Source organism: Anolis carolinensis, chromosome 4 (assembly GCF_035594765.1).
Source record: "Anolis carolinensis isolate JA03-04 chromosome 4, rAnoCar3.1.pri, whole genome shotgun sequence".
In the NCBI taxonomy this organism is placed as follows: domain Eukaryota; kingdom Metazoa; phylum Chordata; class Lepidosauria; order Squamata; family Dactyloidae; genus Anolis; species Anolis carolinensis.
In genome coordinates, this window is record NC_085844.1 from 23,770,948 (window position 1) to 23,786,581 (window position 15,634).

Genomic DNA, 15,634 nt, shown 5'->3' on the forward strand with positions numbered 1-15,634 from the left:
TTTTCTACAAAATGTGCAGAAAAAGCTTGGAGAATTGAGTCTGTGAAGTTGGTATCAAGGTACAGCCTGACCCTTGGAGGATCACTCGAGTCATCATAGTCGTCAACTTGAAATTCTACCAAAAAATTATCTCCACTAGGTTTGAGAGTGAGTGCTAGGAGTGAAATAATTTCAGTACATCTCTATATTCCCAGGTAACTGAAGATTTTGAAGTGCTCGCCCTGTTTAAAAGGTTAACTTGAACACATCCTGCTTGAATATTCAGCCAAATTCCAGCTGATGTCTATTAGAAACTGTTTGTAACAGACGGCCGGGGCGGGGCAGAGAGAATGGAGTGAAAACATTTTGTGCCTCCAATATTAAATGCTGCCAAACGGGAAAAGGAGAAAGTTGACAGAATGATTTTTGAAAAAAATTACATGCATTTCCTCCCCCCCCCCCCCCAATAAAACATACATGGTATGATCAGTGAAGAGAGGAGGAGTAAAAACTCATTCCGTGCTATGCTCTATGACTGCCAAATCCCATCCTTTGCTTTTCCGCTCATTTCTTTTCTGGACTATTTCTCCCCAGGGAGCTTTTCTCGCATAGGGAAATGTTCTCTCTGCTTACCAAAGGAGGACATGGAAATTTCCTGTGTCCCAGCTGTGACTCCACAATCTGGTAATTGCTTCTTTTATCAGCCATCGAAGCCTCTTGATATGTTGCTATTCCCTTTGAGAAACAGGGGAGTTTTTGTTTTTTGTTTGGGGTGTGGGTTTCCGACAAACTGGAACTGGCGATAGAGTTGCATAGTTGGCAATGTAGGCATGGATAACTAACATCAAGAATCTTCCAACTGTCAGGATCTGAGCCAGACAACTGTTCATCATGATTTATCGAGCAACAACTTCTGACATGAAGGACAAATTGTGACCAGGCTGTCTGTTGGAGGTAGGCAGCAAAAATGCAAGCTGGCCGGCTACAAGTAGTTTTAATGGGGGAATATTAGCAAGTGATGATACAGTTTGGCTTGGGAGTAAGAAAGGGATTCTTTTGCTCCTGCTTTATTTGTAAATGTGTAGAAATAGTGGTTGGTCACTAACATGTCTGGGCTGCAGTTATGGATAGGGGATGAGGCATTCCCCCCTGAAATAAGAATTCTGTCCATGCAATGACATTTTCCTCCAGTCTCAAAATTTCTAATATTACTATATTCATATTCCCATTGTATATTTACTTCCCCCTTTTCTTTGTGACCTTACATTTTAAGTTACTGCAATACTAGAAATTTGGGGACGGAAGGAAAAAATCATGGGGTGGGAAGAATTCTGAAAGGGATAATTGTTTTTCCCACACACATAGCTAGTTACACCCCTGAGTTTGGTCTCTGGTTGCTTATTCTTGGAAGTCCACTGCTCACATCTTACTTTGAAGCATGAATTCAGAATATAGCCTTAAGTAAGCCATTATCTCCCAACATATCTGTCTTCTCTTGTCATCTACAATATTGGATTAATTAATAACAGCTTAAATTAAAGGACTGTTGTTATCATTGTTAAAAATTGCATAAGAATATTTGTAAACAGTCAAAATCAGTCAGGATATTTTAAAAAGCATTATCTCATCAAAATTGTATTGTGCTGCAGTTCGGTCTACCTTTTGGCTAATTTTTCTGAATGACAGGTAGGAATTACTATATTGTAAGGTTCCACAGAATTCTGAATTCATATGTGGATATGCATTTAGCCAAGGCTTTCTTGAATGCGTGTATATTTTCTGAAGATTTTATTGTATTCTGTTTTAAACTTGGAGGAGAGTGATAGTGCAGATGTATTTATTGAAGACCAATATAAATGAAATACATATTTCCAAAAGAGTCAGCTAAGGTGGTATTCTTTTCAACATTTATTTAGGAACTAGCTTGGGTACCCGGTAATGCCCAGGTTATTTGAAAAGGGCATTGTTTGTTTTTGCATGTTAGGTAATATCAATTCGGTCATATGTTACACTAGATCCATCACTTGCTGGGTTCAGTGTTTGTGGAATACGGATGAACTATAATTCCTGGATGTCAAGGTCAATCACCCCCAAACCTCACCAGTATGCAAAGTTGGCTGTGTTGGGTCTTTGTGCCAAGTTAGTTCCAGGTCCATTGTTGGTAGGGTCAGACTGCTCTTAGATTACAGGTGAACTATACATCCCAGTCCCTACAACTCTTATAAAATCATGGTGAATTCTCCCCAAACCTTTCCCTCTATGTTCAGTTGTTGTGTGCCATAGAAAATAGGAAAGTGTTAAGGAAGAGGCAGTGGGCGTGGTCATGCAAATTCCACATCAAGGGAGAGAGAAAGGAACACTGGGATGTGGAGCTCACTATAACCTGCAATGTGCTTGGAGGGAGGGCTTTGGTGGCTCCTTAGGATTGTGGGTTATAGCTGTTTGTGAAGGCGGGAGGCTGTCTGTGTAAGTGGACACTCCTGCCACAAAGACACATACAAATTTTCTCTTTTATTACGTGTATAGATTTAGGACTACAGAATTGGATTTCAAAAATCATTAGCAAAACATCTCTGGATTACTACATCATCCTTGGGAATTCACATTCCTTCTGGGCTGTCAAGCTCACCAGATAACCATGGGCCAGTCAGTATCTCTCGGCATAGCCTACCTTACACGGTTGTAATGAAGATGAAACGGACAGGAAGAACAATGTTTGTTACCTGCAACTCCTGTGAGAATGGTGAATATAAATATAAGCAGTAGCATTACATATTTACTATTTTCTAAACTAGTTACATGCATTTTGCTTAAGAAAAGAAAATTCATCAACAAAAAACAGTCCAACACAAAGTTGGCCATTGTCCTCAGTGGCTGACAACATACTTTCTTGGAGATAGAGATTTCTCTATCTCAAAAACAGGGAGTGTTTTTATTATATATATATAATGCAATACAAATAAAACAGTTCAAATGTTAACTAAGCAATGATCAGATAATATCTGGACAGTTTTATTGTGTACTTTTATTGTTTTTGTGTTTGTACTTTTTTTTTCCGCTTTATGTCCCTGCCCCTTAAACTTTCAATTTGTTTTGCAAACTGCAGTAAATTCCAGACTCACAGACAAAAGAGCACATCGATTTGCCTAATTTCGGTGCTAATTATGAAATAATAATCTAATAATAACTTTATTCTTATATCCCACCACCATCACCCCAAAGGGACTTGGGACGGCTTACACATGGCACAAGGTGCCTAAAAACAGAACATAAAATATAAAACACAACTGAATAAAACATAATAAATAACTGTTATAACACCTCATGATATTGCAGAGGTCTGATTTAGGGTGTATCTACACTGTAGAATTAATGCAGTTTGATGTCACTTCAATGCTATGTATCAATCCAGTGGAATCATGGGGACTGTAGTTTTACAAGTTCTCTAGCTTTTCCTGCCAAAGAGTGCAGATACCTCACCAAACTACAAACCCAGGATCCTATAGCTTTGAGCTATGGAAGTTAAAGTCAGAGAGCACCAAAATCATGTTTCAAACCTGTATTGAAGAAAGTGAGTTTTCACTGTGCAGATGATTGCATAAGAAATCCTAGTACCCATTTGAGATCTGGATGGTGATTATACAAGCCACAAAGCATTGAAGCATATTAAGGTCTTTCTTTTGCTTGCTTTTGTGGCAGTTTGTTGTCTAGCCACCACAGTTGGGAGCCAGTGTAGATGGGGCCAAAGAGTCCTGCTGTCTCCGGTTGCAATGCAGACAATTGATAGGGAATTTCAAGGCCCCTGATTGTTGCCCTTACAATACAGTTTGACTCCACCCATACCCATGGATTAGATACCCACTTAGCTGAAACACAAAAAGGCCTGAAATAATATTCAAGAGGACAAAAAAGCAACATATATCAGTCTTTATGTCAACAAAGCAGTTTGACATAAATGTTGCACCTGGTTACAGACAAGATAAATAAGAGAAGGAATAAGAAGAGGTCTATTGATGCTAAACTGATAGTCATCCTTATATCTGGCCAAGATTTTTGGCATGTTTAGTCCTTTGCCTCCACTTTTGTATGATCTATTCATCTAATCTTTAAAAAAGTGTTCTGGTGAACATGAAAATATGTGGGACATGTTGTGATCTATTAAGGTTATTCACTCTTCCATTTTGCTTCTAAATGAGAAAATGTCCAATGTCCCTTCAGGTGAAAGAATCCTTCAATTGGCTTTTTAAAAAGGATAATACAACTGCCTTACTGTCCCAATCCCCCCAATGTTGTTCTTATATATCTATATAAAAGCTAACCTCTGTGTCAAGAGATGACTTTGCTTCCATTGATAGACAGCACTGTGCAGCTGCTAGTTTGGCTTACAGTTAAAATTTTGATCCTGCAAAAGGCATAGCATTCAAATGTACATCTGATACCTACATGTGGACAGGGTAAAATCTTCCCTGGGAAAATGAGATGTCCATTACAACTATATAGATGCATATTTTCCATATGTCTCTTTGGAGCATACTCTGTTATTAATCCTATTACACTTTGTTAAAAATACAGAACAGCAATAGGAAAGAGGATTGCATGCTACATATCCTTTTATTGTCTGCAGCTGATTTCAAAAGCATGGCTTAGTTATTGGTATGTCTAAAGGTCATTAATGATAGGAGCCAAGAGGAGGAACTGCTGTCGGTGCCAAGTTCATTGTGTTCCTGTGATAAGCAGCCCGCTGTCCAAGAGAGCTGGAGAGCTTCAGCAATTTTAATTAAAGTGGAGGAATGGCCTGTGGAGCATAGCTTCTGAAGGCTGGCTGCAGGTTTGAGAGCGGAAAGTGTCCATGAGCCTTTTCATCTGTTGATTGGTCCTAGTAATAGGAAGCAGTGATCCAAGAAGTTGTTGTGTAGCTTGGAGCCACTATTTAAATTCCCCCGTGTCCCTAAAAAACTGGTACTATGGGTTACATTAAATAGAAATGGCAGCTCAACTCAATGTATCTAGGAGAATTCTCATGGGAAAGAAAGACCAGGAGGGTGAGTTAGTGTTGGCATCTCTGGTGAGTTCTTCTGAGTACAACTCAATAATTCCATGGGAGGCCCTCTAGTTACGGTACCTCCCAAGAAATGCTTGTTTGGTGGAAGTGAAAGCATCAGAGAAGGGCAGGATCTTGCCCTCTTCTGTGATTGGATCCTTGTTCACAAGATCTGACATTGAAAAAAGTTGTCATATTTAAGATGATATGATACCACCACCCTGTGGTTGCTAGTCTGGAAACTAGAGAGGGCTCTTGAATCTTTAATGGTTGTGCAGAAGAAGGAATTTCATTAAGTGCTGCTTTTTATTTTCCTGATACACTCTTCTACACACATACAGGAACCATTTTAGTTTTCACTCTTCTGCTTCTAACTCCTTCTACCTATCAACAAAAATTGTTAATTTTTTTCTCATCAAAATCCAAGCCCCAATGGATTAAAAAAATTCCATAGTATCAAGGAATTCAAGACAGGTCACAAATTATAGCATATATTTACTTTTACATATAGAATCATAGAATCATGAAGTTGGAAGAGACCTCATGGGCCATCCAGTCCAACCCCCTGTCAAGAAGCAGGAAATCACATTCAAAGCACCCCTGATATAAGTCAAGCTCATGTGTAAATCAGAGCTTTGGGAGCTAAAAATGGATAAGTTAGGGGTCATTCTGTGGAGAGCCTTGGCAACCGCTGCCACCATTTTTCCACCTAAGCATTCAAAAGGGTTCTTGTTTAAAATGAGGTTTAAGTGATATTATTTGCATTGACCTATGGATAAGCCAGCCCTGGTTTTCTGGGGTTTTGACTAAAACTTGTAGACTTATACAAAGGTATTTACAGTACTTTCAAATTCTGTCTATTTCACAGGATATAAAGTCAATAAAATAGAATAAGGGGGAAAATATGCCCCACTACAATTTGAACTAATTGATTTGTAGTTTTAATATTGTATTTCCAAGTCTACTATTGGGCTACTTTTACAGTTTAGAAATGATAATGCATCTTGCTGTGAACCTCCTTCATTATTAAGATCAACAGAATAAGACCTTTGGGAGAAACTATTTTTGTGCTGATCTGCTTTTTCAGCATATGGGCAAGATTTTATTGCTGGAAGTGTTCCAAAATTTTGGAACGCACTCCTTCTGGGACGTGTACTTTAAGTGGGCAAGATCCAGGACATATCTTTTAAACTTTTAAAATCAGTTTAACAGTTTCTATGACTCTTTTAAGTCTGCTTTATTATGATTTTATATACATTTGTCTGTCTAGACAGATATAAAACAGTGCCTTTGTGAGTTTCAGAAAGGCAGCAAATACATATTTAAAGAGAGATGAGTAAATGAATACTCTAAACATTCTAACAGTTCTATATTATTTAGAAAATTGATACTTTATTTTCTGCTTCAAGAGAAGCATCAAAGATGGCTCATTTCATAGAACTAAAACAAACCAAGAAACGCAGAAAGCATTTTAAAAACAGATGGGAAGAACAGTTTCACAGAGACAATGGGGAAAACAGAAGCATTTCTTGAGGTAGAGGAAAACCATCAAGGATGTATCACTTACAATATATTTTAGCATATTTTTAGTAGATACATTCCTGGACTTATTGAGGAAAGAGGGAAGTATGGATGATAGTGAATATTATCCTACCCTATTGAAATGAATGACTTCCCCCAGAGGTTACTGTAGAGTTGTCCTAAAGACCCTAGAATATTCCTAGGGCCCATCCAGACATGTCCAAAATGCAGGAGCTGTCTTGGTTTTTACCAGAGGCGTATTTCTTTGTGGGTGATAGAAGACTTAAGGATTTTTTCATGGTGTAATGTTATGCTGGATTTAGATGTGTTATTTTGAAAAAGAGTACTTGCAAGTGTGCCACTGTCTTCTTTAGCTCGTGTGATTGACACATCTAGTGTTGCAGTTTCCAACACTCCACATTCTCCCCCATCCCACCCTCCTCACTCTTACTGCTACTGATAGTTTTCTCTTTGGAATTTTCTTTTGAACGCCTTCTACTCTGTCTGCTGGGATGAAGCATCTCAATTCCCACTGTGAAAGGGAAGCCTAGAAAATGTATGTGGGGTCTTGAAGGGTTTTCCTTTGCAGATGAAACACTATTCCTTGTCATGTACTTGCTTGTTTGTCCCTAACACCTGCTGCATTCACTTTGACTTAAACAGCTTTCGAAGTGCAAACACACATAATTGGTGAGTCCAGCAAACCATTTAGTAGTTGCTAAACTTGGCTGCAGTCCTGAAATTTTCCTTGTGCACCAGATCACTACCTTGATAGTGTACATTATAAGATTTGGAGATTTAAAACTTTTGGTCAACTTTGTTGATAGAAGGAATAGAGTAATTGGTGTACATCACAGAATAGAATCATAGAATAATAAAGTTGGAAGAGACCACATGGGTCATCTAGTCCAATCCCCTGCCACGCAAGAAAAGCACAATCAAAGCTGCCCCGACAAATGGCAATTCAGCCTCTGTTTAGAAGCCTCCAAAGAAAAAGCTTCCAACACACTCTGAGACAGAGAGTTCCACTGCTGAACAGCTCTTACAGTCAGGAAATTCTTCCTAATGTTCAAGTGGAATCTCCCTTCCTGTAATTTGAACCCATTGCTCTGAGTCCTAATCTCCAGGGCAGAAGAAATCAAGTCTGCTCACTCTTCTTCGTGATACTTCTGGGGGCAATTTGCCTTTTAAAGAATGTTAATTACATTTAAGGCCCCATCTACATTGCCACATAAGGCAGTTTCAAACTGCCGTATATGGTCAGTGTCATAAAATACAGTTCAGTGAAGTCATGGGATCAGAAATGGCCTATGGATTCTCTTAAAGTTACCCACCATGGATGGACAAAAGAGCCTAAGTCAGCATGGCTGTGGTCCCATATACACTGCTTTATAAGGCAGTTTGGAATTGCATATTATGGTCAATGTAGATTGAGATAATTAATTAAATGCAATGTCCTACATTATATGAAGGGAGATTTACAGTTCTTAATAGGACAGTTAGAACTGCTTTATATGGTCAGTGTAGACCCATACAATCCAGTTCAGTGCATTATTTGGCAATGTAGATCCAGCTTCAGTCTACGCTAACTAGAGCTGCAGTTCCATGTGGCAATGTAGATGTGGCATTATAGTAATAGATAGCTGTAATCTGAACAATCTGAGGGGCATAATGTCCAGATTTTTGATGTAGGTTAATGTAATGGGAAATAAAGATGCAATCACTTTTTAAAAGCTCTGGGTGGAGATAGGTATCAGCAGAGCTGTTTTCTTACTATTGTCCCCTTGAGTACTTTGTACAGGCAGTCCCTGAGTTACAAACATCTGACTTAAAAATGACTCATAGTTTAGAATGGGGGTGAAACAATAGAAAGTGAGAGAAATCTATCTCATGGAAGGGAAATTCACTCCTGAAAGACTTATGGGGGGATTTCTCAACGGAAGCTTAGCATCAACCCTTGTTGCCACAGCAAGCCAAATTTTTCAAAATCCAATTATCACAGGGACACAAAGTGAGATGAAATCTTCTGAACTACAGAACAAACACAATAGTAGTGTTAATCCTCCTCTATGATATCCAAAGCTTACATACATAAATACACACACATACACACACACTAGCTTGGGTACCCGGTGGTGCCCGGCTTATTTGAAAAGGGCCTTGTTTGTTTTTGGATTTTTGGTAATATCAGTTTGGTCGTATGTTACGCTATGCCTTAGAAAAAACTCAGTCTTTCCTGTTTTTTTAAATGAATGCTCCCATTAGAAAATGCATAAGAATGTGAGTGAACTACAACTCTAAAATATCTTGGGCCAACCCTCCACAAACTCCACTAGTATTCACAGTTGGCCATGTGGGGTCTTAGTGCCAAGTTTGGTCCAGATCCAATGTTGGCAGGGTTCAGTGCTCTCTGGATATGGGTGAACTACAACTCCCAGATTCCCAGAGCAGTCTTCCCAAAACACCTGCCAGTATTCACAGTTGGCTATGTTGGGTCTGTGTGTCAAGTTTGGTCGAGATCCCTCATCTACTGGATTCAGTAGTCTCTGAATACGGGTGAACTATAAGTCTCCGATGCCAAGGTCGATCACTCTCAGAGCCTTCACAGTTCACCATCTTGGGTCTTTGTGCCAAGTTTGGTCCAGATCCGTCACTTGCTGGGTTCAGTGTTTTCTGAATATGAGAAAATTATAACTCTCTGATGCCAAAGTCAATCACCCGCAGAGCCTGCCAGTATTTACAGTTGGCCATGTTGGGTCTGTGTGCCAAGTTTGGTCGAGATCCCTCATCTACTGGATTCAGTAGTCTCTGAATACGGGTGAACTATAAGTCTCCGATGCCAAGGTCGATCACTCTCAGAGCCTTCACAATTCACCATCTTGGAACCAAGTTAGTTCCAGGTTAATTGTTGGTGCGGTTCAGAGTGCTCTTAGATTGCAGGTGAACTATACATCCCAGTCCCTACAACTCCTATAAATCATGGTGAATTATCCCCAAACCTCTCCAATATGTTCAGTTGCTGATCAATTTCTCTGTTTGCTGTGTGCCATAGGAAAGGGTACGAAAGGGTTAAGGGAGAGGCAGTGGGCGGGGACATGCAAATGGAGAGAAAAAGGGAACTATAGCCTGTTTGTGGAAGCCGGAGGCTGTCTGTGTGAATGGACACCCATGCCACATACACACATACAGATTTTCACTTTTATTGTGTGTGCGTTGCACTTTAAAAATGTACCTGTTATGATTTACATACAAATTCAACTGATAACTGATAACAAACCCACAGAACCTATCTTGTTGGCAATTTGGTGACCACCTGTCATTTGGTGAGGCACCAGCACCTTTTGGAGCAGAAGTTTAGCCTAGAGCCATGGCAGTTAAAGTTGTATTAAATTGCATTAATTCTTCAGTGTAGAATGCCAATGGAATGTGCATAATTAATGTATTAACTAAAGGAAGATGGGTTTCAATAAACTGCTTCAATAAGTCTACTTTCATTTTTAAATCTTTCCCACACTTGAACAGGTTAAGGAATTGCTGTGACTTTTTATAGTCCCTTGACATTCAAATAACCACCTCCCACTCCCTGACTGTGCCTCCCTTCCATCTTTAAACAGAGGAACTAAAGCGAAGAATTGCCTCCTGGAAGACGAAAGACTAATCAGCTACAGCAGGGAGCACATGCTTCCTTGGGAAACAGGAGCCGCACAATGTAATACTGCTACCCCCAACTGATTCCCTGCCCAACCTGTATTTAAGCTGGTCAATAACCCTTTCTCTGCCTTTTTTTTGTCTCCTATTTTCAGATGACACAGGTTGCCCCAGTAGCCAGTCGGTCTCTCCAGTTAAGACGCCTCCTGATACTGGAAACGGTCCAATTGGTTTTTGTACAAGCACTAATGGAGGAGAGTACGCAAGAAATAAATTTAATGCAGGAACAATGGGAGACGGGACTCAACAATCTGCTCGATATAAGAAGGAAACAAAGACAAGCCTCATAAAGCCGGGTAAGATCACGTTAGATTTCTGCATGCTCAGATGCCAGCTTTGTTCTTGTTTTGCTTGTGTGTCATTGTCAGATTCTCAAATTACATGCAGCATTCACTTATAGTATATCAGATTACAGAGTCTGCATAGGTGGTTTTCTAGATCTTTGCATTTTTAGATGCTGCCTTAGTTTTTAGTGATGCAAATTATATGTTTAAAAACAACATAGAAATGACATTGAAAGACATAAAAATATTTGCATCATAGACTTGTCCACAGCTGCATGGTATATGGTAGACTCCTGCAGAGGTGAGAGGATCCCTCTTGTCCTTTGCTGAACATAGCATTTGTTGGATTTTCTTAGTGGGTCTGTAGCTAGTTTGTAGGTTGTGTTTCTTCTTCATCTTGACTATGCAGTCAATTGTTACCTTGATGTATGGTAAGAACACCTTTCCTCTGGGTGGATCTTTGTCTTTACTCTCATGGCTTGTTCTTGGCCTTGCAGCTCTTCTGATGTCTGTGGCAGAGTCTCCATTTACTTATAGAGCCCAATTTACATGGTTTAGTTCAACTAGGAGGAGGTGGGGTTTACAGATTCTTTGTGCACGGTCTGCCAGGGCTTTGATTGTGCTTCTTTTTTGACTTGGGTGATGGTTGGAGTTTTTATGAAGGTATCTATCTGTGTGTATAGGTTTTCTGTAAACTGTGTGGCCCAATCTGTTCTGATTGATGGCTTCCTGGCCCAGATCTGCTTGTTATTGGAAAGCTTTGGCACTTTGGCACCTGGACTTAATTCTTAATGCAACTTGTGGCCCAATGTGTCATAAGAGGACATTTTTCTTCTTGTGACCTTCTCCTTAACTTTCATTCACTGCAACTGGTAAAGTATCTTAAGTTAGCGGACTATCAAGTCCTGGCTATGAAATGCAGCATTGCCCAAACACGAGTCAAAGAACATGAAAGGCACTGCAGACTAACTCAAACAGAGAAGTCAGCCATAGCAGAGAACTTGATGAACCAACCTGGACACAGTATAAGATCTGAGAACACAGAAATGCTCGACCACTCCAACAACTATCATGTCAGACTACACAGAGAAGCCATTGAAATCCACAAGCATGTGGACAATTTCAACAGAAAGGAGGAAACCATGAAAATGAACAAAATCTGGCTACCAGTATTAAAAAACTCTAAAATCAGAACAGTAAATAAGGAACAACATTCTGAAAACAGAGGAATTCCAGACAGGAGTCAATCAGGGGCAGCTGACGCCTCCAAAGGATTCCCCCAGGAAGGAAGAAGCCAGGACATGGAGTTTGCAAGGCCATTAATGCTAATTAAGGTGATTAATTACAACATTCACATTGGCCTCCAACAGGCAAGAGTTCTTTCTCCCACCCTGGAACTTCTGGAGATATATAAACCTTCCTTGCTTAGTTTTTTCCAATATACTTCACAACCTCTGAGGATGCCTGCCATAGATGTGGGTGAAGCATCAAGAGAGAATGTTTCTGGAACATGGCCATACAGGCTGGGAAACACACAACAACCCTCAATCAGAACAGAGTCAGTAACAATCTGTACAGGTGGCTTGAATGTTTGCCTCAGGTTGGCCAGCAAGGCTAAGGCTGCCTGCTTTTAACAACAGTCATCTCACAGTTGCAGATGCAACAATGTTTGAGTAGCACATCCCACAGGTGTGGGCAGACAGCCTGTGATTGTGTCTGAGGGTGTGTATCCCACCCTCTTTGTAGTTGTGCTTAAATGGAAGTGAAGTCAGCTGTGTGTGCAGGCAAAGTGCCAAAGAAGTACTCTGTAGAAGTCTTCTGCACCATCAGCGGAAGACAGGCTCTCCGGGGTGGGCACGACAATAGCAAAGGAATGAGAAGCTGAAGCTCAGAAATGAACATTCGAAATACAGAATCATGACTCTCTGGAATTAGTTAGTCAAAGACATTATCAGATAGAGAGCCTATTTTCCTGGTTGGAAATTAAGTGTTGTTTGGAAATTGCAACTCTTGTTTTAATTCAGGTAGTTGGCAAAGTGCAGCAAGCTGCACAGCTAACGGGAGAGTTCTTTGCATGATCAAGGCTGCATCTAGAATTAATGCAGTTGGGCCCCACTTTCCACTGCATTGCTCAATGGTATGGAATCATGGGAGTTGCAATCTTGCAAGGTCTTTAGCCTTTTCTGTTGGAAAAAGTGCTGGTGCTGCATTGAACTCCAACTCCCCTGATTCCATAGCATGGAGCCTTGGCAGTTAAAGTGGGGTAGTCTCCCATCCAAGTACTAACTAGAACTGTCCCTGCTTAGAGTGGTTCTGGGGTATTTGGAAGTCGTTCCTAAACACACAGGGAACCTTGTTTGGGGAACTTAGCCAGTGGGGAAACCCTGACACGTGTGCGTGGCTACAAAAGAATATTCATTCCCGGTTAGATGTGTGCCAGGAGAGACAGGAGTATAATGTTAGCATGGGTGTCATAAGACCATGTCTGATGCACATAACTGGAGTAACATTGTGAGACATTTTTAACCTATATTCAGACCATCAGGAGACTCTTAGTCAGTATTTCCGTGCCATTAAAGGAATTAGGTGGACCTCCAGTTCTGGGGAGCTCAGTTGAAGAAGGATATTGACAAACTGGGGCATTGGGTTGCTGTGAGTTTTCTGGGCTGTATAGCCGTGTTCCAGAAGCATTCTCTCCTGATGTTTCCCCCACATCTATGGCAGGCATCCTCAGAAGTTGTGACAAAACATGGCCATACAGCCTAGATATGCACAGCAACCCAATAATTCTGGCCAGGAAAGCCTTTGACAACAAACTGGAACATGTTCAGAGGATGGACACCAAGATGATGTTAATGATGATGATGATGATGATGATGATGATAATAATAATAATAATAATAATAATAATAATTTTATTTCTTACCTGCCTCTTCTCATGGCTCATAAGTAAAATGCATAATCATTATATGAAATCTATATATTAAAACATACCTCTAGCAAATACATGTTTTAAAATATACAGAGCAATGATTAAAATACAGTGGACACAAGACATAAGTTTAAAATCCAGGATTAAAACTGGCTGGGATGAGAAATGTTCTGCAAAACAAGACTTATCAGTGATCAAAATGGAATGTTTGACTCTTTTGAGACCCATATGAAACTTTGAGGACTGTGAATTAAATCCAGATTCATGTAACACCTACTGTTTCTGTCATAATTTTGTCTTTTTTACTTCATTTAGGCATGGTTTATTTCAAGGATAAATTTCTTTCAATTTAAAATGGTGGATGACAATTGACAAATCACTGCATCATTCTTTTGTCCTATAGATCTTAGTAGAGCTTGGGAAGTTGTTTTTTAAAAGGAAATTGTTATGTAACCTATTGTAGGTCCCACAAAAGTAACCTGTTGTTATTGAATAGATCACCAACCCAAGCTGTTTGTCAAATAATGTATTATGCCACTCATTACTTCATTTTTGAAGGGGGATCCATCGATGCAAGCACATGGCATAAAATCTGAAAACTCAATTTCTTAAAATGCCCCACATCCAGATATTCTGGGTGTCCTAAAGTAGGGTTACTGAATTTAGCATACAAAAGTATACTAATAACAAGTCATACTATAACTAGTTATTCAACTTAGTATCCAAATAGTATCAACTTTATCAACAGTAACATTTTGAAACAGTAATGTCAGTATTGTCAAGTTGTAATTGCAAGCTGCATGGCAAGTATAACTCAATGTGTATGCACACTAATATATTTATTGAGATACAGTACAATTCCTGTGTCTGGGGGGGATGTGTTCATGAACAGGAATCTATAGATAATAGTCAATCCTATTGAAATGAATGACTTCCACTAAGAATCACAACAGAGCCATGCTGGAGCAACTAGATAATTCCTAGATAAGAATCTTATAGGAATTTGGATGTACAACTGTTTTGTAACTTCCAATGAAAGCATACTATGGAACCACCTACGAGACCTAGGCCCCTTCTACACTGCCATATAATCCAGATTATCAAATCAGATAATCCACATTATCTGCTTTGAACCGGATTATATGTGTCTATACTGCCATATAATCCAGTTCAAAGCAGATAATCAAGATTTTATATGGCAGTGTAGATGGGGCCTTAGAGGGTGGAGGACTCTCCTTCACTGAAGGTCTTTAAATAAAGACTGTTGGCTATAGCTACGGATTTCTGCAGTGTTGAAGCACATGGCCTTATGTTTCTTCAAACTCCATGATTCTATAGATCTAGAATCTGAATATGATATATTTGATTCTGAATATTAAAGATGGCCAAATCCAATTCACTAATACACCACCTTCCTTTTTTGATGAACCAGGGACACGAGTTTTCAGAAAGAGCTATTGGGTGTCATGAAGGACCTTTAGACTCCATATTGATTCAGATGAGTAGCATTCCATTGCAAGGAAAGCATGATTTTGATTTGCTGCAAAGATCAGCAACCTATGAGGAAAATAGTGTGTGTGTTTTTCAGACATGGGTACAGAATGTACTCGATTGAATAGTGGCTTTGTCATGGAAACAGTTGAAAGGTTTTAGAGAATAGCTTCACATTGATCCAATGCCAGAATACAAAATGCTGTGTAGGTGCAGTGGAGGGTGCAGTGCAGTGGAGGCTAGATCTAAAGATAGCATTGCTCTGTTTAACTGATAAGGTAGACTTTTAGTAGTGTTTCTCACTCCTATTTTATCCTTAATAGACGAATGATGGTTGTATTTTTATTTCCATTTATGCTGTTAGAGGATGCTTCGCCTATCCTTTATTTTATAGTACAATTGGGACCTCTGTATCCACAGAATCGGTACCCATGGATTCAATCATCCACTGCTTCAAAGTATTTTTTAAAAAGCTCAGTACTTTCAGTGTTGTATATAATAGGGTTATCCTTGGATTTTGGTATCCATGGGGGTTCCAGGAACAAAACTCCACTGGATACCAAGTGTCCATTGTTTCTTGTGATGCTATTGCAAAGGGACAGATTTAGAGAAATTATCTGTATTATTTATTTATTTATTGATTTATTTACCACATTTCTACCCCCGCCTTTCTCATCT

At 39.6% G+C, this 15,634-nt stretch overlaps 1 protein-coding gene across 6 annotated transcripts in view; it reads left to right on the forward strand.

Moving 5' to 3' along the window:
• sybu (syntabulin) overlaps positions 1-15,634 on the forward strand; it is a 57,556-nt gene that overhangs the window by 23,097 nt on the left and 18,825 nt on the right. For 2 of the 6 annotated variants that reach the window (XM_016992763.2, XM_062980083.1), the window contains exon 3: positions 10,345-10,545. In XM_016992763.2, coding sequence (XP_016848252.2) covers positions 10,345-10,545 — 201 coding nt within the window. Of the gene's footprint in view, positions 1-518; positions 664-735; positions 934-5,129; positions 5,148-10,097; positions 10,251-10,344; positions 10,546-15,634 lie in introns of those variants that run through there. The other 4 variants (XM_062980087.1, XM_062980084.1, XM_062980086.1 and 1 more) reach the window with 4 other exon arrangements.